The sequence below is a fragment of the Phoxinus phoxinus genome, assembly GCF_949152265.1.
Source record: "Phoxinus phoxinus genome assembly, chromosome: 3".
In the NCBI taxonomy this organism is placed as follows: Eukaryota; Metazoa; Chordata; class Actinopteri; order Cypriniformes; family Leuciscidae; genus Phoxinus; species Phoxinus phoxinus.
In genome coordinates this window covers 37,050,516-37,077,213 of record NC_136878.1, presented here as the reverse complement: position 1 = coordinate 37,077,213, position 26,698 = coordinate 37,050,516, and the positions used below count along the sequence as shown (strand labels likewise).

General features: G+C 42.4%; 1 protein-coding gene across 1 annotated transcript in view; it reads right to left on the bottom strand.

Annotated features, from left to right (window-relative positions):
- Positions 1–1,007: 1,007 nt before the first annotated feature.
- Positions 1,008–26,698, bottom strand: part of LOC306995802 (uncharacterized protein) — a 69,258-nt gene continuing 43,567 nt past the window's right edge. Inside the window, exon 3 of the mRNA XM_079607705.1 lies at positions 1,008–1,898. Coding sequence (XP_079463831.1) covers positions 1,243–1,898 — 656 coding nt within the window. The 3' untranslated portion in view covers positions 1,008–1,242. The remainder of the gene's footprint in view (positions 1,899–26,698) is intronic.

Sequence of the window (26,698 nt, the reverse complement as noted above, 5' to 3'; positions counted from 1 at the left end):
ACTAATGTAAAAACTGTGTCGTATTTTTCAATAAGGATATTATCCCAACTCTTGGCTGCATCAATGTTGTAACATTGTATTGGATTACTGATTGTATACTAATATAGTATTATAATATAACTTCATAACAGTGATAGCGACGGTAGATAATTGCATTTGTATTCCGTTGTAAATTTTCTGTCTGAACATGAATACTTGAATGCCTTTTCATTTAAAATAACTGCTCCTTGTATCCACGTGCTCTAACTTAGATACAAATCAAGGGGGAACATTCACACAGGAAGCCATGAATCACATTAATCTGGGCAGTTCAAAAAACATTGGCTAAATATTCTTCCAGATATTCTTATCTTGTACAAATGTTTTATCTGAAATAGTTCACTTTTGAAGATTATCATTATATTTTTATTTTAGAATGAGAAAGGAATGTACCCCTCTATTCATCATCTTATGAAAACAAGCATGGACATGTTTTTCCTGTATGCACAGAAAAATGCAACTTTGGACATGAACTACACACATAATCATATGTATAGAAATAACCATCCAAAGTTTTGATTATGCCACAACCATTACATTCTCTATACATATCTTACATACTTTATGCAGTATTCAACATCAATCATGTTAATGGCAGTATCCAAATTTAAAACTAATCCAATCTTCCAGTTACGCTACAAGGGCTTCTCATAAATACTTCTGTACAGTATCAAATTGCAGTGCATGCCAATTCTTTCCACCAGGGTTTTTCCAGGTCTTAGGCCCCTCATGAGAAACAGTGTAAACTGTGACCCAGAGGCCAACACTTCAGCCCAGCTGCACAGCTGGAAGAGGCCTGCGTGCCACCCATCCACTCAAGTTTCTCAGAGTCGCCAAGAGATATGAACCCCTAAAATGAACTGACCTATTCTAAATTGGACATGCTTTGAGTTTATGCTGAGAATTTAGCGTGCCTGTCCCTTAATAAACAGGATCATTTCCATTGTCCATTCTCTCTGGCTACAGCTGTCATGGGTAGGAGGTGTAGAAAATCCAAAAATTATGCAAGAATGAACAATAATTGTCTTTAATGATCAATAATAACAATAAACAGAAGTCACATAATGTACATAACATTAACGAGAGACTAATCAGGGACTATAGCAACAAATGAAGAACTAGAACTGAGTCAATGACAAAGATGATGAAAACTAAGATTACAATTAAACAAGACATTACTCCCTCTCCCCGGAAAGTACGTCCTCACACTACAAAATGGTCCATATTGAGAAGGGAGAGAAGGCTGGGGCTCTGGAGCAATGATACGATGACCAGAGAAACCAGGGTTTGAGGTGAAGGTGGGAGGAGCCAGGGGGAGACAGGAGAGGCAGAAGGATGACCAAAGCCATGACAGGTTGAAGGTCCATGGAGGAGCCGATGGAGGGAGGAGCCATACCCAGAGCCTGGGTGCCCTGACTGAGGTGGAGACGGTGGATGTGGAGACAAAGACGGAGACGAAGAGCCAGGGTGATGGTAAAGGCCTGGAGGACCACGCTGGAGCTGCAGGTGGAGGCGTGGGCTTGGCAGACCAGGGCAGAGATGGTGGGAATGAGGACAATGGTGGAACCGGGGGAAGGAGGAGCCTGGCGAAGTCACAGGGGTAGAGGCGCAGCTGCTGACTCGAAAGTCCGAGGCGGAGCCAGAGTGGCAATGGACCAAGATGGAGCCAGAAGGATGAGCAGGGAAGGCAGTCCGTGGTGTAGCCAAGGGAGCATCGAGCCAAGGTGGAGCCGATGGGTCGTAGGGCTGAGGTGGAGTCCAGGGCTTAGAGGGTTTAGGTGGAACGGAGTGATCCACGAGCCAAGGCAGAGCTGATGACTGGAAAGCCCCTAGTGGATCCACACAGCATGGCAGAACCTCTGGAAGAATTAAGGGGGTGAAGGGAGAACCCAGAGATGAGGGCATATACGTATTATTAAACTTAAGCAAGTAAATTGTCCTGCACCATTTTTGTTACATATATATAAAGATATATAGTAATAGTGAAGCTGTGCGTTTATTTATAAAAAGTTGTAAACTGTAAACTCTTTGGAGATAAATGTAGTGTAGCTTTAGCAAAGCCGTTTTATTTAAGGAATTTAAGGTGCTGAGGTTGAAAACAAGTTTCTGTGCTCCTGAATATTTCTGTGTTTGCACAACATCTTACCAATATATAAAGTCTGCTTAATAATACAACATTAAAAAGCTATCTTTGTGGGCAAACGTTTCACCCTCGCCTTGAGCTGGCTTGGAATTTTAAGGGGAATCGGATATACGTGTTTAGACGTAGGTCAGATGTCCAGATATCGGAAATGCAGGCTGATTGAAAACTGCGTTTGGAAGTGGCTCAGAACAGATGCGACAAAATCAGTTCTTGTACAGATTTTTGGGTTTACACGTGTGCAACAAATTCTGATCTGTGTTTGATTTTTTTGTGCCAGTGTAAACGTAGAAAAGTGACTGGATTGTGATTCTCATCTAAACGGATGATAAACACGTAACAGACTTGCATTGAAGGGAGGACTGGTGCCATATCTAGAGACCAATGTTTTGAGCCAGTAAGCAACCAGTCGCCAACGTCATTGCAACCATCCACAAGACCTTAGCAACTGCATAGAAACATGCTCAAATTCATTCAGAACACCTTAGCAATCACAAATAAGCCAACTGGCAAAACACTAACATCACCAGCAAGCTTTGCATAATGAAATCAACACCAACATTTTCTTCAGAAAATGTTAAAATAGCCCATTTTGTTGGCAAAGTTTATTTAAACTAGCTCCGGCCATCATTGTCTCGTTAAGCCAGACAAAATAACAAAAAAAACCCCATCTGGTGTATCAGGAACAGTGGCGTGGAGACTAAGGATGGTGTTTTTAGCTTATAACGCGACTGACCCGAGTGCAAATGCGTTTTTTTCAGTGACATTCCTCCCCCTTTCCCAATCGCATATCAGCTCTGAGATTTTTTATTTTAAATACAAAATTAGGAAAATATTAGAAAAGTGGAAAAAAGTAGGCCTCTAAAAATAATGCTCCAGCAGATTCAGTATGGTTAGCAGAAGGGGTAGGGGTGAGCTTTAGGGATAGGGACAAGTAAGATCCCATAAGGCAACATCCTGAATATAATATATATAATCATATACACTGAATATGTTATTATTATTTCCTATAATCTGCCATGTTTTCACTAAATATAAATATAATTTACCACTATTTACAATTAGTGCTAATAACATCGGACTATTTATACTTAGTACAAAGAAAATGCTACTATTTTCTCTTAATGTAAATATCATCTATTGCTTTTATCGCAAATAGCCTCTGCCTATTTTAATTCTGTTTGGTTTGGCTATTGGCACAGAAATTACACACTTAGGGCCCTATTTTAACGATCTGAAACGCAAGTGTCAAAGCGCAAAGCGCAAGTAACTTTGTGGGCGGATCCCGGCGCTGTTGCTATTTTCCCGGCGCGATAAATGACTCTTGCGCCTGGCGCAAATGTAAAAGGGGTTGGTCTGAAGTAGCTTCATTATTCATAGGTGTGGTTTGGGCGTAACGTGAAATAAACCAATCAGAGCGTCCTCTCACATTCCCTTTAAGAGTCGGCGCGCTTGTTCCATGGCGGATCGCTATTATAACGGCGGATTTGCCAGGCGCACGCCAGGAGCGGTTCACAGCCGAGGAGATCGACGTTCTCGTCAGGACCGTAAAACACAGAGAAGTGACAATGGGGATGATAGGAGAAACCCACCCAAATTAGCTTCGGTTAAACAGGCGTATATTTTGGGTAAATGTGTAGCCTAATCTAGATTTTTTTTTTTTTAAATCTAGATAGATCTTTTTCACATCTTCACGGACACAACAATGATTTCCCTCGTGTGTTAATATTTTTCCTTGTAATAATGTATGATTTGCAAAAATGAAAACTGCTGCGTCTGTTTATATTAAAGAATCAAAGTGGATGCGCGCACATTATGGCCAAGCACGCACCCTTAAAATACCATATCACTAACGCGCAACGCGCCACTGTCTTTAGACTGTTTTTTTCCTGGTCAGTGGCGCAATTGCTTTCTAAAACTGGAAAATAGCACCAGGGGAGTTTTGCGCCGGAACACGCCTCCTCTTTGCGCTGAACTGCCCCCGCGAGCGCAAGTTCATTCCCTAATTTACTGCTGTGCGCGGGTGCAAAATAGGAATGATACATGCGTCGGTGTTCAAAGTCAATTGCGCTGGGTGCAAGATAGGGCCCATTATCTTTGAAGAGAATGTGGTTTATATGTAAATACACAGTTCTGTCATGACAATCTAAATGGCGCAGGGCAATAGGCTCTTAACTCAACCTGCTTGCAATCACATCATTCTCTATAGGGTTCCTGCTGTAATAGTAGCAATGACCTTATGTGCTCAACTTTCAGATACTTGGTTAGCATTTGCTGTAGAAGTGCAGCGCGCTTTCAGAAACCCTCTATCTCCTCCAGATCCACCTGTATAGATCTGCTACGGGTAATTAATGTACGCTATATTGTACAGCAGCAGCATGTCATGTATGTATTGGCAGTAGCAAGTCCCGTACTTGCTCCGCCGCAACAGCAGCAATAACAGCAGCAGCAGTGTAGCAGATCTATTCCGCCAAGACAAATATAAAACATATCCATTACCATGCCAAACACTCAGAGAGTTGTCATGACAGAATTTAATTTCAGTCCAGATGTTTACTCAATGGGGTCGATGGATTTGGCCCTATGTATATTGTGAAACCAAATGTTTTCCCAAAAAGCAGAAATAAAAAAGTATGGCTTTAGCCAAAATGAGTAAGAAAAATCTTTAATCGATGAGAGCAACAGACAGGCAGCGATGAGTATAGTGTTCAGACACAGGTTGAGGCGGGCTGATGGCTATCGTATTGTGTAAAACTCAACAGATGGTCTTTTAATAATACATTTGCTGTATGTTCCCTTGCCCAAGCTGATGGCTATCATAGCACAATGAGTTCACTCAGGGTGCAGCAGACCCCCACCCCCCAACGCCTGCCCCTTCTCTCCACCCACCTAACTAGCTGAAATAGAATAGTGGGTTGGTCATTAACCCTTTCGAAGCTCATAGGTGACAGGGAGTGAGTAATCCTATACACACCAGCTAAACTCTTAACGTTCTTTCCACTGGATGATAACGAAAATCCTGTCATGGGGCACAGGCAAGGCTGCTGAGCTACTTAAGGGGCTTTCACAGCATTTCAGATTACTTGTCGATTATATCACCAATTATATAATTGCTTCTGAGCCTTGCACTTTAAAACACGAGTACAAATACTCACAATACACTACCAGTCAAAAGTTTTGACACACTGAGTTCATGAACTCAATGGACTTTGGATCTAAAGGTTTATTCGCAAATACTTTCAATTAGTTTAGTAGACAAATATTAATTGAATTGACATTTGAATTTTCCTTCAAAATCAAATGAATGTGAAGACTCATTTGCAGCTCAAATCTTTATTAATCTGAAGCATTTATCTCAAGGCTCTTTCCATTTTTATAATTTATTTCTACTGTATTATGTATTGCCTTCTAATGCTTGCAGTTTAACACATACGTTTTTATTTTATTATTTATAACAACGACAAAAATAAGTGTCTTTGTAGATTTTTAAAAAAATAAATACTTAAATACTTAAATGTAATACTTAAATATAAAAAATACTTAATTTTTTCTCTGAATATTAAATGGACGGCAGTATTTTTAATCGTGTCTGGCAACTTAAAAAATCTGTTTTATTTGAGTCTAAAAAAGTTAAAACACATTTCAGTGTGTAATTATGTAAAACAATACTGTCAGTACACCATAAATATACATAGATATACAAACTGATTAGATCTATGCATCTATTTCCGTCCAAAGGGATGACATTAAAATCTTATTTGTCCAGCATTAATATCACAGCCTTCATCTTTCGTTTAAATGACTGATTGCAAAATTGTACGAAACTTGGTGTGTATCCTTTACAATGCCCTGTTGTCTTATAGGGCTGCAGGATTAATCAAAATAAAACCGCACGTGATTTGACAAAGGCTGCAATTATTTTATACGCAGCTTGTCAGTGCAGCACGACACTGTGATCAGTAGTAAATGCTGCTCCATCTGAAAGCCAGAGGGCGCTCTCACGCAGAAACTCCCAATATGCCCCGCAGAAGTAGACAACACATAGTTTATTTTAGTTTAGTTTAGTTTAGTTTAGTTTAGTTTAGTTTAGTTTAGTTAATTGAATTAATTAACTTAAATCGTCTGATTTCTAGAAAGAAATGATATCTGCAAAGATTTCCAGTCCAGTTTTAGACCGTACCATAGTACCAAGTAGTAGTCTCTCTTTTAGTGTTACTCGATCTTAGTGCTGCATTTGACACCATTGACACAACATCCTTTTAAATAGACTAGAAAACGATGTTGGCATTAGTGGAATTGCACTAGCATGGTTTAAAGGGGTGGTAAAATGCCATTTTCACAAGATGTCAAATAAATCTCTGATGTCCCCAGAGTGTGTGTGTGAAGTTTTAGCACAAAATACCCCACAGATATTTTTATATAGCATGTTAAAGTTGTCACTTTTTGAGGGTTTGCAAAAACACACCATGTTGTGCCTGGCCCTTTAAATGCAAATGAGCTGCTGCAGAGGGCGGGGTTTCAAGAACTCATGTCTGTTAACAGCTGCGATTACCTCACACAGACCCACTAAAATGTTAGAAACTGTTCTGTCTTTACTGTTAATACGGAGTCAGACAAAGATGGAGAGACTCAAGAAAAAGTGACAACATGCAGAATACAACAGGAGGTCTCTGAATGGTTAGTTGATGAATTTATGTTGCTGATGTGGAGTTAACTGTATTTAATTAGGATATTCTGTCATGGTAATTTATAAATCACTCATATAGGAACTGTTGTGAGATACACAGATTACACAGAGTGACTTTCTATTGCATGTGAAAAGATGCATGCTAATGTTTGAGCTGACTTACAAATGTACTCATATACAACAACTTTTCCTCTTCTCAACATGGACTGCGTGTTCCCGGGGCTGGGGTTTATGTACATTTTAGACTTGCTGATGTCACTAACCGCGGAGGAATGTCGTGTAGTCCCTACCAGGGGCGGACTGGCCATCGGGAGCACCGGGACATTTCCCGGTGGCCTGACGGTCTTTCTGGCCTGCCGGCTGCAAAAAAACAAAAAAAAAACAAAACAAAAAAACAATTCGATATCACATGCCAGACGATCAACCTGGCATGTGATAGGCTGGTGTGCAACTACGAATTAATTGACGGATCTCTCAATCGACGAATCATAATGGCGGAGTGAAAATGACAATCCCACCCAACGTCACGATACCAGCTGTTTGTTGTAGTCCTTTTCTATAAAAGCAAATATCTTCCTTTGCTTTGAACTTTGAGCGTTGTAACTTTGCAGATGTTGTTTATGCTAAAACAGCAACATTCACACTAACTAAAGTTAGAAAAGTGAAATCATACTTTACCACCCCTTTAAATCATACTTATCTGACCGTTATCAGTTTTCAGCAGTAAATTAAGAGATGTCATATCTATCACAAGTTCAGTATGGCGTACCACAAGGCTCAGTACTAGGACCGCTGCTGTTCACTCTGAACATGGTACCATTAGGACATATCATTAGGAAACATGGAATTAGCTTTCACTGTTATGCCGACGATACTCAGCTGTATATTTCTTCAAAACCTAACGAAACCTACCAATTCACAAAATTAACGGAATGCATAGCTGATATAAAAAATTGGATGACTAGTAATTTCCTACTACTAAATTCTGAAAAAACGTACTCGGTTACTAACGTAACCTCGGTTCTCTCTAGAAGAGGGAACGAGTACTGCGTCGAAGAACGCTACGGGAAAGATATTTCTTTGTCGAGATTGAAGCCTAAAATTAATCCTTAATTTTGTAATAATGTAAAACGCTTTTCTGAAGCATACAACCTAGGCGGAGCAATACAGCTCACCCATTGGCTGCTCTGCCAGAAAAGCACAGCCTATGCGAGGCCAGGACGCTGACCAATGAGGGCGCTTCGCGCCCTTCTGCGTCACCTCCCGCCCAAACAGGCGTGGCCTAGGCCTATAAATACGAGCATAGCTGTCTAACACGCCGATTTTCGTCAATGAAGCGACGCAGCGCGGACACGCACGGCCATGAGACGCAGTACTCGTTCCCTCTTCTAGAGAGAACCGAGGTTACGTTAGTAACCGAGTACGTTCTCTTACGTAGAGTTCTCTCGTACTGCGTCGAAGAACGCTACGGGAACCCCATGTAAAACGCCGTGCGTGCTCTTGGACCGACACAGACACCTAAGGGCGCGCGCGCCCTGGTATACAAGTGCCTACCCCAAGAAGTATAGGGAGAGCGGCTAAATTAGCATCATCCCTTTATAGTAGTGCCTCTTAAGGGCATAATAGCATATATATGTAAATATAGATATATATGAGGGGTAATAGCATGCTCATGGGACACATTGTCAGTGAGTGATGCTTAAACATTGAAGTGACCTGGGCCGCAGCGCGGGGCAGGAACACTTATACACATTAAACATTGAAGTGACCTGGGCCGCATCGCGGGGCAGAAACACTTATACATATTAACATTGAAGTGACCTGGGCCGCAGCGCGGGGCAGGACACTAATACATAGTCTTCTAGACCGAGAGCAGTTTAGCCTGCAACGCAGGAACCTCTAGGTTATAGAACCTAATAAATGTAGACGGGGAGGCCCAGCCTGCCGCCATACAGATATCTTGTAACGAGATTCCGCTATACCAAGCCCATGAAGAGGCCATGCCTCTCGTGGAATGTGCTCTGATGCCCAAAGGGCATTCCAAACCTCTAGATGCGTAGGCTAGCGCAATGGCGTCCACTACCCATCGAGACAGACTCTGTTTCGTCGCGGCTCGCCCCTTGGAGCGTCCGTTGAACGAAACAAAGAGCTGCTCCGTCTGTCGAAAAACAGCGGAGCGGGACACATAAGCTCTTAATGCCCTGACCGGGCAAAGGGGGCTATTTCCGTCCTCTGAAGCCGGCAGAGCCGACAGGGAGATGACCTGAGCCCTGAACGGTGTGTTGAGGGACTTAGGCACGTACCCATGCTTCGGTTTCAATACGACTACAGAGTCGTTTGGCCCGAACTCCATACAAGAAGCTCTCACTGAGAGCGCTTGCAAGTCTCCCACACGCTTCACTGAAGCGAGAGCCAAAAGAAACACGGTCTTGAAAGACAGGTGTTTCATGTCAACTGAGTGAATAGGCTCGAAAGGGGCCCCTTTCATAGCGTTCAACACTGTAGAAAGGTCCCAAACGGGGACTGAGGGGGGCCTTGGGGGGTTTAACCTCCTGGCGCCTCTAAGGAAACGGACCACCAGGTCGTTCCTGCCTAGTGAACGGCCAAGCGTTGGATTAACGAACGCTGATATGGCAGCCACATAGACTTTGAGCGTGGATGGGGTTCTTCCCTTATCCAATAGCTCTTGCAAGAAGGAGAGAATCTCCGGTTCTCCACACTGAAGTGGTGACAGACCTTGATCTGAACACCATCCAGAGAACACCGACCATTTGGAAGCGTAGAGCCGTCTAGTAGACGGAGCCCTAGCTTGCTCGATCGTGTCTAACACTCCTCTTGGGAGGTTAGCGGGTACCCGTTTATGGCCCATACGTGTAGGGACCAAAGCTCGGGGTGAGGATGCAGGATCGCGCCCTTGGCCTGTGAGAGGAGGTCTCTCCTCACTGGAATCGGCCACGGGGCAGTACTTTTTAGTCGCATCAAAGCTGGGAACCAGGTCTGATTCGTCCAGTATGGAGCAACCAGTAGTACCGAGCATCCGCTCTCCTTGATACGCTCCAGCACTTGAGGCAGGAGTGAGACAGGAGGAAAGGCATAGAGCGGACGGTGGGGCCAGACTCTGGCCAGCGCGTTCGCGCTCTACGAAAATAATTCTGGGCAGTGAGCGTTCTCCTGGTTTGCAAACAGGTCTATTTCCGCTCTGCCGAACCTTTTCCACAGCAGACGCACTGTCTGCGTGTGTAGGGACCACTCTCCCGTAGGAACATTGTTCCGTGAGAGTCTGTCCGGGCCTACGTTCAAGTGGCCTGGCACGTGTATTGCTCTTAACGAGCGCAGGTTGTGCTGGGCCCACACCAGTATGCGTTCCGCTAACCTGAATAGGTTTCGGGACCTCAGGCCACCCTGGTGGTTTATGTAGGCTACTACCGACACGTTGTCCGAGCGGACCAGGACGTGGTGTCCTTTTATCCGGGGACAGAAACGCCTCAGCGCAAAGTCCACCGCCATCATTTCCAGGCAGTTTATGTGCGGTAGTTTGGCTCGCTCTGCCCATTGGCCAAAGAGCGGTCTGCCGTCGAGCAGTGCTCCCCAGCCTGAGGTGGACGCGTCCGTGGACACCACCTTCAGGCTCGAGGAAGTCCCCAGGCTTACACCTGACCGGTACCAGTCTGACGCTCTCCATGGTGTCAGGGCTGAAATGCATTCCTGAGTGACCTTGAGGCGATAACGACCGTGTAACCATGCTCGGCGCGGTACGCGCGTTCTCAACCAGAACTGTAGTGGGCGCATGCGCAGCAGGCCCAACTGCAGCACTGTAGAGGCTGAGGCCATGAGGCCCAGCATTTTCTGAAATCTCCTGAGCGGCACTATGTGGCCGCTGCGGAAGGATTTCGCCATTTGCAGGGTATTTCGCCTGCGCTGTGATGACAGGCGTGCTGTCATAGACAGTGAGTTCAGATCCAGTCCTAAAAAGGAGATCCTTTGACTGGGAAACAGTGAACTTTTCTCCCAATTGACTCTCAGACCTAAGCACTCGAGGTGATCGAGTATTAGTGTCTTGTGGTGAGCGAGTTCTGACGGAGATTGAGCTAGAATCAGCCAATCGTCCAAATAGTTCAGAATTCGAACGCCTCGGAGTCTCAGGGGTGCCAGCGCCGCGTCCATGCACACTGTAAATGTACGAGGTGCTAGGGATAGGCCGAATGGCAGGACTGTGTACTGATATGCCCGGCCCTCGAAGGCGAATCTCAAAAATCGCCTGTGACGTGACGCAATTTGTATGTGAAAATACGCGTCTTTCAGATCTATCGCCATAAACCAGTCTCCTCGGCGAATTTGCGCGAGGATTTTTCTGGTCGTGAGCATTCTGAACTTCCGCTTTGTTAGCGTTTTGTTCAGACGCCTTAGATCTAAAATGGGTCTGAGACCCCCGTCTTTCTTCGGTACCAGGAAATATCTGCTGTACAGACCCCCTTCGCTCTGAGCTTGAGATAAAGGCTCTATGGCCCCTTTGCTCAATAGCTTCGCTATTTCGGCTCGAAGTAGATGTGCTACTTCTGTTTTTACCGTGGTTTCGACTTTTCCCATGAAACGGGGAGGGCGTCGATGAAACTGTAGCGAATAGCCTCTTTTTATAGTCTCTAGCACCCATTCTGAGACCCCGGGAAGTCATTCCCATGCATCTGCACGTGTGACTAGGGGTTGAATGTAATCTGGGCCCTGGTCGCGAAATGGCGGCGACACGAGAGCAACCGTGTGCTGTGACATGGACGCCGTGGCGTGTGAGGCGGGGGGCATGTTTAACACAGTATGCATCCCGCGCGCGCTCAGCTCTCTGTGTCGAGAGAGAGCGCGCGGGACGAGTCCCGTAGGGCTCGTGATGTTTGTGAATAAACGTGGGCGCTTGGTGGCGGGCACATTTATAACACCGGGAACACTGTTTTTGTGTACTGACTGACCGTTCGTTAGTTTCGTTTTTACAGAAAACCGCGGAACGTGCAGTGTGTAGTGGTTGTGGGCACTTGGCAGTGGGTCACGCTCACTACATGTAAAACACAATCGGCTCATGATTTTATGTGTGCAGACCCTGCGTTGTTCAGGGCTGTGCTTGCACGGGTTGAAAAACCGGGCTCTGGTCGCGAAATGGCGGCGACACGAGAGCAGTCGTGTGCTGTAACATGGGCGCCATTGCAGCGTGATGCGGGGGCGCGCTTAATCGAGCGGGCAGCCCGCGCGCGCTCTCAGCTCTCTCAGGTGAAAGAGAGAGCGCGCGGTGCGAGCCCCGTACGGCTCGGCATGTTTGAGAATAAATGTGGGTGCGTGAACGCGGGTACATTTATAGCACTGGGAAGTACTGTCTATTAGAACTGACTGACCGTGCATTGGTTTCGTTTCATAGAAACCGTGTGACATGTAGTTTGTAGTGATTGTGGGCGCTTGAAAACGGGCACGCTCACTACCTATAATGCACAATCGAAATGAGTCGATTTATGTGTGCAAACCCTGTATGTGTAGGGCTGTGCTTGTGTGTACGAATGGGCACTAGGTCGTGGGCATTACGGATACACACATTACATCATCGGCTGTGGCCGGGACACCGTGTAGCACAGAGAGTACTGTCTATCAGAACCGACTGACCGTGCATTCGTTTCGTTTTTACAGAAACCACGGGACATGCAGTGTGTAGTGATTGTGGGCACTGAAAAGCGGGCACGTTCACTAACTTACATGTGAAGCACAACCGACACGGGTCGATTTTATGTGTGCACGCCCTGTATTGTGTAGGGCTGTGCTTGTGTGTACGAATGGGCACTAGGTCGTGGGCATTACGGATACACACATTACACCATCGGCCGTGGCCGGGACACCAGTAAATACATTTTCAGATTTACCTGGGGCGTCGTGAAAACGGCGTCTGTGTGCAGGCAAACGGGCATTGATGCCGATTTGGTGACTGCAAAATACACTGGCACGGTCGCGAATGTTGGGACTGTGCGAGCGAGACATTTTAGTGAAATCCGGCCGCGGCGGGATTTTAACACTGTAGCTTTCCTCGAAGCAGAAATGCGCATCCTGGCTGAAAACGGGGCTTTCCGGGACTCCGCGATTTCCTCGTGAATTCAGGAAGAAAAAGGCGCGGGTCGTGAGGACGGTAACGTACGTTCCTCTGCAGAAAAGCAGCCATCCAGCCGGTAAGCGCATCGATGCTGGTCTTTCTCCGTCGACGCTCACGAGCGGCGGGGGAGGGGAGATCCTCGGAGCTCGCCCATCCCTCGCTACCCGAAGCGAGGAGAGAACAGCAGTCGTCCTTCACAGACACGGCTTCATCTTCCTCATCCATGACGGACGCGGCGGCACACAGCGGCCCTTGTCCGTCGGTCAGAGAGTCGAGCGAAGCGGGCGGAGAAGCTAGCGGCAGCAGCGGCGAGCATCTCGTGGTGAAGGGAGGTTCCGGGCTCCGCTGAGCACGGCGCTTTTCACGGCGCGGCACTACAGCGGGCGGAAAAGGGTGCAGCTTCAGTAAATGAACGCCAGGCGAGTCCGCAGAGTCACCGTAGGCATCAAATCACAGTGATGGCAGCCGCCATCGACGAGAGCTGAAGCTGCGTGATACTCACAGGCAGGAAACACAAGCACGTGGTCCCCGTCGCTGAGCGGGGCTCTACACGAGCCACAGGAGGTGCGAGACATCTTGAAAAAGACGCTCGGCTCTTTTAGTGTGGAAAAACTGTGTGACGCGACGGCGAACACACACACAAAACACACACACATAATGTAAAGGATATTCCACGCCGGAGAAGCGCAGCAGGGAACGGCGGCTGAAGGCGGCGATGACCAGCGGCTTCAGGTAAGAGGCGCGTCCTGCTGAGGTGCTTGTTCCAAACGGCTGTGGCGGCTCGAATCCAATCCAACGATGCGTGCAGCTTCGTGAATTTAAGAAAATCGGCGTGTTAGACAGCTATGCTCGTATTTATAGGCCTAGGCCACGCCTGTTTGGGCGGGAGGTGACGCAGAAGGGCGCGAAGCGCCCTCATTGGTCAGCGTCCTGGCCTCGCATAGGCTGTGCTTTTCTGGCAGAGCAGCCAATGGGTGAGCTGTATTGCTCCGCCTAGGTTGTATGCTTCAGAAAAGCGTTTTACATTATTACAAAATTAAGGATTAATTTTAGGCTTCAATCTCGACAAAGAAATATCTTTCCCGTAGCGTTCTTCGACGCAGTACGAGAGAACTCTACGTAAGAGAACTGAGATTCTAATTATTGGACAAAAAACTTCCACACGTAATAACCTAGAGTACTGTCTAACACTTGATGGCTGCTCTGTTAAGTCTTCGTCGTCGGATATGGACCTGGGTGTGCTCTTTGATACCAATCTTTCATTTGAAAGTCACGTGTCTAGTATCTGTAAAACCGCATTTTTCCATCTTAAAAATATATCTATTTTATAAACAACAGAACGTTTAAAAGGGGCCATCAAAATAAAGTGATACCATTTTCCCTAAAATCAACCAAGAATGTTCCTCAAATTGGTTGAGAGAATATCCTAAATCTGCAGGGCTGACATAATAGCTCAAATACAGGACAATTTTGATTTGTTTAACATTTTTTTGTTACTTCATTATTCCCATTCTTCAATTTGTGCTATTTCATAGTTTTGATGACTTGAGTCAGTATACTATGTCCAAAATGCTTGGCTGCTAGTTTGCAAACAATGTAACTGTCTAAAGTCAAACTATTTCCTCTTTGCAGTTGGCTGGATATGTCTGGATGAAATTACACTTTTTTATCACCATGGGCTGCTTCTCTCACACCACCATTCTTAAATAGAAATTTTATGTCAGAAACTTCAAGGCTGAGTTATCATAAACATTTCACTCTTATATTCTGTGCCAAAGCATTCAACTGAAGTTTACATCTTCCTCCTCCAGCTCAGGATTTGTGTGTGGTCTTTAGCATCAGTTGACCATCTGTGTACACGTCTGTGGAGAGTGGGGTCAGTGAGTGGAATCAGGTTTACAGGTGAGGAGATGAGCTGTGTTAATTTTCCTCTAACCCCTCCTTTACATTATCCTCTGCTTTATCCATCTAAAGACTCCATGTGTGTGAAATAAATCCACTGGGTTGTGGATAATGTTTTGCAAACATTATTTTTAGCCTGGGTTAAAAAAACAAAACATGTCTAAGGTTCCCATAAAGAATTTACAAAAATATAATGCAAATGTTTAATAAAAAAAAAATAAGATTGTTATAAAACAAGCATTACAATATTCGTAATCATTAAATTTATATTATTTTGAATATTAACCAGATTTTCTGAGAAATGTATAAAAGTGTACACACTTAAACAAATGGTTTCTGTTCTAAAATACATTTACATGTATGCATTTGGCAGAGGATTTTATCCATTTTATGCTTTCCCTGAGGATTGAATGGGCTTAGCATTGCTAGCACCATGTTCTATGCTTATGAACAAAGTACAATAATATGCAAAGACAATAAGCTTCAACTTTACATGTTTCTAAATCACTAATTATTAAACCGTATCATGTAAAGTCCTTGAAAATGAACGTCTGGTGCTGAAAATATGCTGGGAATGTATTTGTATTTAATTATGAACCATGTTCATTTTCTGCTTTCAATTTCACTGCAATGTTTTCCTAAACCATTACAAATGATTTGTGTATGCTTTTATAAATTCAAAGATGGAACAAAATTATTTTATTTTCAACATTATGTCACAGATGTCAAGTCAGAATTTTGAACTCGGAACATGCATATGAACATAATTTTAAAGAGCAACATTTTTATACACTAAGCAGACTGGTATATGTATTGAAGTTCTTCTTCAGCCCACCCTGCTTTCTGACACATGTTTACATTATTAAATAAAAAGATTATGCACCAAGAGTCCCCACTAGTGAGGTCCAGTGGTTTGTGATGAAATGGAAATTCCTTATTATTCTAGGCAGGAACCCAGTTTTGGATCTATGACTCTCAGGAAGCAACACATGACCTCTGCTTCACTTCTACAGGATGAGTTCACAGAAAGAGATCACTTTACGTACATAATGATATGCACATGGGCATGGAAAGAACATAAATAACAGTATGGCTATTCAATTTTAATGTTTTACGTTGAACTGTTTTGCAGTATGTGGTAAGACACAAGACCAGCAACTCAAGGAAAATAGTAATTGAAGTAACTCAAGAAAATAGTAATTATAGTAATAATAAGAAATAGTTATTAAAAGTATACATTTTAGAATTAAAAAGTGAATTATGAAATTATGAATTACCACATAATTAACAGTGAAATATTTAATGGCACATGTACATTCACAATCATTTTTTAAAAATACAAATGTCCCTAAAATTTACGCTGGAAAACATAAAGGATGTTTCAGTGTGACCTGTCTTGCAATGTGATGCGTTACATTTTATTATATTTTTTTTTAAATAGGACCGCTATCAGCAAATTTTATGCTGCATTCACATTATGTCATACGGGATGACAACATGTGGCGTGCGTGGCAACAATATCAACATCAAAATGAATCTTGTAATTAGGGTAATTACAACATGGTGTGAACAAAACTTTAGCTCAATACAACACGTCTGAACCAGCTAATCAACGTCTTAAAGGGTTAGTTCACCCAAAAATGAAAATAATGTCATTAATGACTCACCCTCATGTCGTTTTAAGCCCGTAAGACCTCTGTTTATCTTCGGAACACAGTTTAAGATATTTTAGATTTAGTCCGAGAGCTTTCTGTCCCTCCATTGAAAATGTATATATACTGTCCATGTCCAGAAATTTAATAAAAACATCATCACAGTAGTCCATGTGACATCAGTGGGTTAGTTAGAAGTTTTTGAAGCATCGAAAATACTTTTTGGTCCAAAAATAACACAAAATAAGACTTTATTCAGCATTGTATTCTCTCCCGGGTCTGTTGTCAATCCTTCACAGTTACGCTGATGGCGTAAGACGCTGATGACGTGTTATCTGGTGCGCCCGAGCTTCATTTATAGACTGAGGGAAACGCACGCTGTAAAAGTGTCTCATCCGCGACATGCACATTTACGCACCATTAAAAAAATTATATCCACGCAAACAATGTAGAATAGCTTGAATATAGCGTGCGTCTCTCTCAGACTGTAAACGAAGCTCGGGCGCACCAGATAACACGTCATCAGCGTCTTACGTCATCAGCGTCACTGTGGAGTCCTGAACGCAGATTCACAACAGACCCGGGAGAGAATACAATGCTGAATAAAGTCTTATTTTGTGTTATTTTTGGACCAAAAAGTATTTTCGATGCTTCAAAAACTTCTAACTAACCCACTGATGTCACATGGACTACTTTGATGATGTTTTTATTACCTTTCTGGACATGGACAGTATACCATTTTCAATGGAGGGACAGAAAGCTCTCGGACTAAATCTAAAATATCTTAAACTGTGTTCCGAAGATGAACGGAGGTCTTACGGGCTTAGAACGACATGAGGGTGAGTCATTAATGACATTATTTTCATTTTTTGGTTGAACTAACCCTTTAAGTATTACCAAAAACCTCCAGGAGCAGAATTTGGACACTTCTGTGTGAATTTTGTCATAAGTTGCCTTGAGTTGTACGTGGCCATCTGTATTATAGTGGTCAGTGCATATTAAAACCAAGCAGTCTTAGTCTTCCCTGTGTGTTCATACAGTGGCTCTTGCGAGAAGAGATCTGTGGAGGGTATGTTGAGTTTTGCATTCATAGAATATTTAAAATCTTTCCTGCCCAGCTGTTTTCAGTTCTCTGAATCTAGAAGATTCAATTACATCAAGGCCTGGTAACTGGGGCAGCATCATATTTTTTATTTACATGCAATGACATGCCTAGAAGACAGGGTCTCTTTGATTCAGAAGCATGGAGCAATGCCAAGGACAGCAAACATTTCAGTACACCGCTTATGTAAAGATCTCTCCTTGGTATGTCCATGTTATGTACATATATTTACATCAACCGCTATTAATACCTTTACTCTGGGATGTTTACCACTCTCTTATATGGACTCAAAGCCTCCAAGGAAATCACATATAATACAGTCTAAACTCTAAAGCCTCTCAATCAAAATAAAATAAAAAGTCATATTCATCTTCTTAAAAGTCTTAAATAAGTGTCCATACAGTATGTATTTTGGATCCACTGTAGATGGAAAAGCTGACCTTAATAAAAAAAACACAGAATTAAAAAAAAAACCATCATGCCATATCTATGACAGACAGAGAAAATTGAGTTATAAGGAGTGGATGTGTTCTAGGTAAATCTAGTGAAGTTGCCAACACAGTCCATATGGCAAATGAGAACTTTTTATTATATTTTATCAAATAAAAATTATATGTGTATTATGTATTAAAAAACTGTGTTTTTTATTATAATATACTATATTATAATATATAAGAAATACATTTATATCAATTTATACCATTTTTCAAAGAGAAGAGAAACATCTATAGTTACTGTCAGGGATCAGCCAGGCTCCACCACCACACACTCACAGAGATCACTGTCACCTGAGTTCTAATCACCTGCACCTGCACGTCATTTGATCATCCTCACAGTCAGCATAAATGCGCTCTCCTCACACACGCACATTGTCTGGTCTCGTTTGAGTAAGGACTCACTCCCGGTTTCTCTCACCTAACCGTTGATGTCAGGATTATTCTGGACGACTCCTTCGTCTACCTTCCAGTGTCTCCTTCGTCTACCTTCCAGTGTCTCCTTCGCCTACCTTCCAGTGTCTCCTTCGCCTACCTTCCAGTGTCTCCTTCGCCTACCTTCCAGTGTCTCCTTCGCCTACCTTCCAGTGTCTCCTTCGCCTACCTTCCAGTGTCTCCTTCGCCTACCTTCCAGTGTCTGCTTCGCCTACCTTCCAGTGTCTCCTTCGCCTACCTTTCAGTGTCTCCTTCGCCTACCTTCCAGTGTCTCCTTCGCCTACCTTCCAGTGTCTCCTTCGCCTACCTTCCAGTGTCTCCTTCGCCTACCTTCCAGTGTCTCCTTCGCCTACCTTCCAGTGTCTCCTTCGCCTACCTTCCAGTGTCTCCTTCGCCTACCTTCCAGTGTCTCCTTCGCCTACCTTTCAGTGTCTCCTTCGCCTACCTTCCAGTGTCTCCTTGCCTGCCTTCCAGTGTCTCCTTCGCCTACCTTCCAGTGTCTCCTTCGTCATCCTACTACTTGCCTCTCCTGGTTCTACTGTGTTCCAGCGATCTCTCACCGCAGCATCCACTACCTTCATCATCTGCAAGAAAACAATAACCTGTCAGTATATCCCATTGGCACCTAACAGAGACATTCTCCACTACTCTTTACCTGTTTCTCATTTGTAACCTTTTGTCTTTTGTCTGGCTTGGCGGAGGATTGCGACGGTTTTCTGCTGCAGTGTTCGCTGGCCCTGGAGATGCAGTCGCCTCGTTTCCCCACCGAACGAGCGAAGGTAACATTCATCCTTTCCCTGCTGACGGGGCGAGCGCTCCACTGGGCCCAAACTATCTGGAATCAACTCGACCGTCATGCAATCGCTCAACAACTTCGTCACTCACTTCTGTGATGTCTTTGGGATTCCTGATGGCGATTCCTCTGTGGGTGAGCAGTTATACCACCTCAATTTCCGTTTCAGATTATACCCTCAAGTTCTGGACTCTCGCGGCGGCCAGTGGGTGGAACAAGCGCTCGCTCCTCACCACCTATTGGCAGGGATTGAATCCATGACTGCGACTGCATCTCGCTGCATACGACGATTCAATGAGTCTCGAACGTTTCATTCATCTCACCAATCGATCATCGTATGCAGCCCTGCTTGGAAGATCTACAGGGCCAGCCCTCACCCTCTCTGCCTCGCCAGCCAGAATTTACCAGCTCTCCAGAACCAGTCCCCATGCAACTGGATAACACTTGTCTTTCATACATGGAGCGGCAGAGGAGGCTGACCCAGGGTCTATTTTTGTACAGTGGCGATGGCGGACACATCATCTCTGCCAGTCCCATCCGTCCACCATGACCAATGGTGAGTGGCATCCATTACTCATCTAAAAATATTAAACCACTTACTACTGAAGTTATCCTTACTGCCTCACATGTCTCTCTTCCAGTACACAACCTCCTCGACTCTGGGTCAGCTGGGAACTTCATCTCCGATTCCCTCTGCCGCCAGCTCAACCTCCAGAAGAGGTCCAACAAGGTCCATTATCAAGTCCTCTCGATAATCGGCAAACCTCTCAATAACAATGTGCGCTACACCGTGGGACCAATCCAGTTGCAAGTGGGACAGTTACACACAGAATCCATCTCATTCCTGGTTCTGGACAGTTCCACCACTGGTTTAATTGTAGGGCGCCCGTGGCTAGTGCAACACGATCCGGATATCTCCTGGGCCACCGGAGAAGTCCTGAAGTGGGGCGATAGCTGTTACCCAGACTGTTTTCCACACCTACCCTTAACCTGTGATTCCTCTACCGGTCCAGTCAACCTCCATCGAGAGCCCGGTGCAACAACAGTCCATCGATATTCCAAACTGCTACGTCCCCTTCAGTGACATTTTCTGCCCCAAGCGAGCATCGTCGTGAACACGACATCCAGAGATATCCAAGCAGACACTCGGAGAGCGGAACCACCTACCTTCCAGCCAGGACAGAATGTCTGGATTTCGACATGGGGCATCAAGCTGCGCCTGTCCTGCAAGAAGATGAGTCCCAGATATGTTGGCCCCTTCACCATCACCCGACAGATCAACCAAGTCACCTACCAGCTGCAATTACCCGCACACTACAGGATTCCCTCTACCTTTCATGTTTCACTCCTCAAGCCCTATCACTCACCTGTTTCTGTTCCCTCCACTGAGCCTGTCCCGACATAGGAACCCCCCCCCCTTCCATTAGTGCTGGAGGATGGAATGGTCTACAGTGTCTGTGAAATCTTGGACTCCCGGCGCTGTGGTGGTCGTCTGGAGTACCTGGTGGACTGGGAGGGCTATGGACCAGAGGAAAGTTCATGGACACCCAGGGAAGAAATCCTAGATCCAACCCTCCTTACCACATTCCATGAAACTCACCCAGATCGTCCAGCACTCACAGGAAGAGGCCGACCACCGCAATGTCGCGACGTCAGTTACGTATGTAACACAGTTACATACACACGGTTCCTGTAACCTAAACTTCCCGTTTCAACACTGTGTCCTTGAGTTGACACTATAGGTACATTAATACCCACTGAGCAATGTAAAACAAATTCTAGCATCCCGACGTGGGAAATGTGGGATTTCTATATGCCTATCTAGCATATACACATTTTTTTTTTTTCAGAACGTCGTTGTCGCACAACATTTATGAAGCGATCTGAATCCGCTGTTTAAACAATGGATGTTAATTGACTACAAAGCACTGCACAAAACCAGCACCAAAAGTCGCATTAATGGTAAGTAGCCTAGTAGGCTAAGTCTCTTATGCGCCTGCATTTATTTAATCAAAAATTTTATTTAAAATAATGGTGTTCTATTGTAAAATACTTAAAAATATAATTTATTTTTTGTGATGCAAAGCTGAATTTTCAACAGCCATAACTCCAGTCACCAGTGTCACATGATTTTTCAAAAATAATTCTAATATGCTGGTTTTTTTTTTTTTTTACCTGTAATACTTTTTTCAGGATTCATTGTTGAATAAAAAGTTAAAAAGAACAGAATTTAATTAAAATGGAAATTGTTTTATAAGTCTTTACTGTCACTTTTTTATCAATTAAGCACATACTTGCTGAATAAATAAATATAAAGTTTTAATAGGCTTAATATGCTCCGAATCCTGAAAAAAGTATCAAAGGTTATAAGTATATTTCTATAGAAAGTCATTACTTCAAATTGTAGTAATATTTCACAACATTAGTTTTTTTTCTTTTTTTCTGTATTTTAGATCAAGTAAATGCAGCCTTGATGAGCAAAGGGCTACTTTCAAAAATATTAAAAATAATAGTGTCCACACTTTTGGCTGGTAGGCTACTTGAAGGACCCTGACCACGTCACCATGCATGCTTTGCCCATCAGCAGTGATGTAACCCGGCATTCAGTGCCTTCAGTGAGGATGCCAATTCCAGATTCCTCTTTTTCCGCTGACCAGTCTAATTTAAGTCTAGTCGTGGCGTGGCTTTTATACCCTGTCGGTGCACCTGTGATGTCATCTGACTGTGGTGGTAGCCAATCGAAATTGGTGTGTATCACACATGCCTCAGACACCGTCTCACGCAAAGCAATCTTATAGTATCAACTCAAGGATGCAGCATCGAGTTCCACTTCGAAAGGGAAGTTGAGATGATTTTATAGTCAACACTTCAATCCAGAGGTGAATGTGTTTTAACAAGGTTAACATGATAAATAGAGCTGAGAGTGCTTGTATTGGCAATAAGAAGCAGCACTTTTCTTTTCTTTTTACATAATCACAAATGAATCACATTCATGATCTGCGTTAAAATTACGCAGAAATCTTCTGCCGCAGATTCTGTGTGGACATGGACATACTCCAGTATTGGCAAAAAAAATGTGTTTTGCAAACTTTGTTTTTATTCACAAAAAATGCTTTGTCAAATGTAAATGATTTTATCTGGGCTGGTCATGGGACTGGAGAGAACTGGCAGGGTCTGGAACATCTAATTAGATCAGTAAAAGTCAAGAGTTTTGATTTACATCACTCATGTGATGGAGGGACTTTCATTGCCAATACTTTGCTGTCTTATGTTTGTCCAGAGGAAACCTTTACTGCTCAAAGGTTGCTTTTTCATAGCTCAGAAGACTTCAATGGAGCTTTCAAGTATGATTTAAGCAACTTTGTCTCGGTTGTTTCACTTAAAATATCCATATGAGCACCAAAAATAGAAATAAATGAGAAAATTGTTACAGTAACATTATAGACTAGTAGTTACAGTCCAGATCATTTGGTCATGCAAAAATTATGCTTTTCATGTCGTTCATAGCTGAAACAAAAAAAATATTTATAGATTTACAATATTCAGACATATATGGCAGGGGATTTCTGGTGAAACCATTTTCCCTCTTTGGCAGAACTCGTCCCAGGTCCGAGAAGAGTTGAAGTACCATGGGAGGAGAGTGACCAGTGTGGAGGGGCGAGCGAGAGAGAGTAAAACGTAACATTGTGTGTTTATTAGGAAAACAGATGTTATACCTGAAACTTATGTTCTGGACACCAGAAAGGAAATGTTCTACAGCTTTCCAAAAAAATTTATACTTCATGTATAAAAATGGTATAGAATTCAATAGAAAATTTGAAGCACAGATAATACTGGTGTAACATACAGAATAGAAGACTAACTCGTATTATTTCTGCAGCATATGTGACCCTGGACCACAAAACTCATAAGTTGCACGGGTATATTAGTGGCAGTAGCCAAAAATACATGGGTCAAAATGTTAGATTTTTCCTTATTTTTGCAAAAAAATCATTAGGATAATAAGTAAAAATCATGTTCCATGAAGATATTTTGTAAATGTCCTACTGTAAATATATAAACCATTTATTTATGTGTGGTAATGCAGCACAATCGCGAACATATAATAACTTTAAAGGCGATTTTCTCAATGTTTCTGGGTTTTTTGCACCCTCAGATTCCATATTTTCAAATTGTTGTATCTCGGCCAAATATTGTCCTATCCTAACAAACCTTTTTGTGGTCCAGGGTCACATGTATACTGTAAACAAAGTTTTCAAATTTTGTGTACGCATGCTCATGAGTCATGACCATGACCTATTTGAGGTCATGACCATATGACCATGACCATATCTGTGGTACTATTTTAAACATGTAGTAAACTTAATGTAGTAAACTTGTAGTTAATGTTAATATTAATGGCATAATGTATAGGCCTACTGTTTCACTTACTATTTGTATATAGTGTATACTATAGAGTATTCAGTAAGGAGTTAGCTAGTATTTCAAACGCGGTCAAGTTTAACCTTTTTCCAAAGAGGATCTTGTATTCTTTATGTCTATTTTAGAAAGAAACTTAACTTGTGTTTTCAGGGATAAAAATAAACACTGAATTCCACATTCTGGGGCAAGTTTCAAGGCCAATGTTTTATGCAGTGGATCTACACCAGGGAACAGCTTTGTTCTGCATTTTTTCAGAGATATCCCAAACTAGTTGACAGAAACCGAACGATTGTTCAAATGCACAACTATAATTAGCAATAAGATCACAGTGCTTTAATAATTATGAGTCAACAATATTTTAGAATACAGTAGGCTATATATTCCCCTAAAAAAATATTGGATAATAATAAATACTTTGTACTGATGACCTTTGTACTGTTTCATAAACATGTCATAACATAAGATGGACACAAGTTGTGCATGCTACAATATATGCTGTCAAGCATTATGCACATTGGATGTTCATGAATGCATTTGATCTCAGACAATCCTTACATTCCCAATGTCTCTGCTTCTGCATTTAAGATATCTCCATTACAGTATTTTCTTCATATGATGACTCAACACGCTGTAGTACCCCTAGTTGACAAGAACATGAAACGTACCAAATGTTCCCAAGCGACCTTGTTTTGCTTCTCAAAAGTCCGCCCACACACGCTCTGTGCTAGCAATCTGAAGCGTTCTATCTCCAACCATAACACACAGGGCTCCGCTCCAACCTGATGGGCTACTTAGTATGCATAGGGCTCTGTAGCAGATGTAATGTGCAGACAGTCAAAATCAAAAACAAGCTGTCTTGTTCTAAAGACAGGAGAGCAGTTGAAGTTGCACACTAAGATACATTTCATTGGTGTAAGGATTTAGACATAGTAAGTGAGAAAACAATGAAATAAATAAAAAACATCTTGCACATACTACATTGTCATGCTAAAATGAATACGATAATGACACTGTATTCATATTTATTTCAATTAAAAGTAAAAAAAAAAAAAAATTCTTAGCAGACTTCATAGTTCTGATATTTCTGTTCTTGCATTATCACTTGATGTGCTCTACTGCTTTAAAATGTAAGACAGCGGACTGGTTGATTTGCAAGCTCTTTTTCCAGTCAGAGTAAAATTAATTTGCTGGATCCGGTTTTGAGTGCTTTTTTATTCGCCTTTGGAGTATATTCATAAATATTAATATCAGAAATCTGTGCTAGCAGATGTTGTTTACTTCAGGGTGAAGAAGAAGCCAATTTAAGATTTAAAGACAAAAACTCAATCACCATACAATTTAAAAATTAGAAAATTAGATAGACATTACAGTGTCAACAGCATCCACAATAAAAAGAAATGAATACTTCTGGCAACATTCATGTCATAATGCCTCCTGATGATGTATGAATGTTTGTTCGTTTATTTAAAGTAATATAATAAAAAGTATACTAATAAGTACTTTCTTACTACTGACTGAATACTTTTTAGACATTTTATCTAAAGGTAGTAGGTTACAGTGCACTTTAAAAAATCATTTTAGTATGCATTTCTTGACTATTGGATTGTACTTCCAAGAGTTTTTTCAGATATTACACTGTAGCCTATAGGGTATTAAAGTGCAAGATGATAATTGAAAAGTTTGCTCCGGTTACATAAACACAGCCCTTTATGTAAGACTCTGCCTCTGTGTACCTTTAATAATGGAGTAACTGAGGATATGTTTTAGATAGTTTTTCAATCTCACATGCACACATCACCAAGTCACAATATAAACCAACCGCTTTCCCAATTTACTCTTTCCTTACCTCGGGTCTTTATATAACACTCAGATATTGAGGTAAACGCATCAGTCAATTCTGCACTGAGAACATGAAATAAAGAGACATTTGATAAGACTGTTGTTTGTGTTTGAGGGTTCGTGTATTTTTTCTGTGTTCTGTCCCTGTAGCGCTGTGAATGTGCCCTTTGAACAGTGTTAGTAGGTCATAGCTCATTCAGAAATGGAGGAGTACATAAGAGAGGGTGTGTCTCAAACAGCCAATCAGGAAGCGTTTCATGAGAAGCCACAAAATGCCTCCTGGAATCATCTGTTTGAGAAACGGCATTAGTTTTCTTTTTCTTTTTTTTCAAATAGAAGCACATTTTAAATTGTAGTTCTATTTTACAGTGTCATTACAATTGACATCATAATCTGCAGTGGCCCAAAAAAGTGTTTGGCCACTAAGTCACACTTAAAAAAAAAAAAAAAACATATAGTGTCCAAATACTTTTTAATGGCTATATTATAGATATATAAATATATACAAATTATATTTATTATTAAACCGAGTGTGTTAACTTTTCTCGGAATAAAATTTTTCTGAGCTAATTTTTGCCATGACATTTAATCATTCATGTTTTTTATTAGACGTATGACTCAGCTGTCCAGCAGCAGAGTAACCACAGGTGTGGTTCATTACATTAATTCTGAACATGATCCACTAACATGCCAAACAGAAGTATCCAAAACATCCAAAACAATCATCCTTTTGTGAAATTTTAAACATTTCTTTCATTAAAATGCATGCCCTTTGGTTTGATATTTTGTTTTGCAATGCAATGACAACCATACATTTTTAGGTGGGTTAAGTGTCCCAATTATATGCTGTTTTAACCGGCTCATAGGCTGACACAATATAATAGTGAGATAGCAGTGTGAGAAATATAAAACTGTTTATGATGGGCCCCTTTCATTTCAGATGGTGTCACCATATCAGATATACAAGTCTAATCCAAATGCATATATACACACACACAACAGTTTTCTTTCCTTTGATGGTGTATTTCTAAATTTGAATTGAAACAGGAAGTTGGGACATTTATTTACAAATACACTA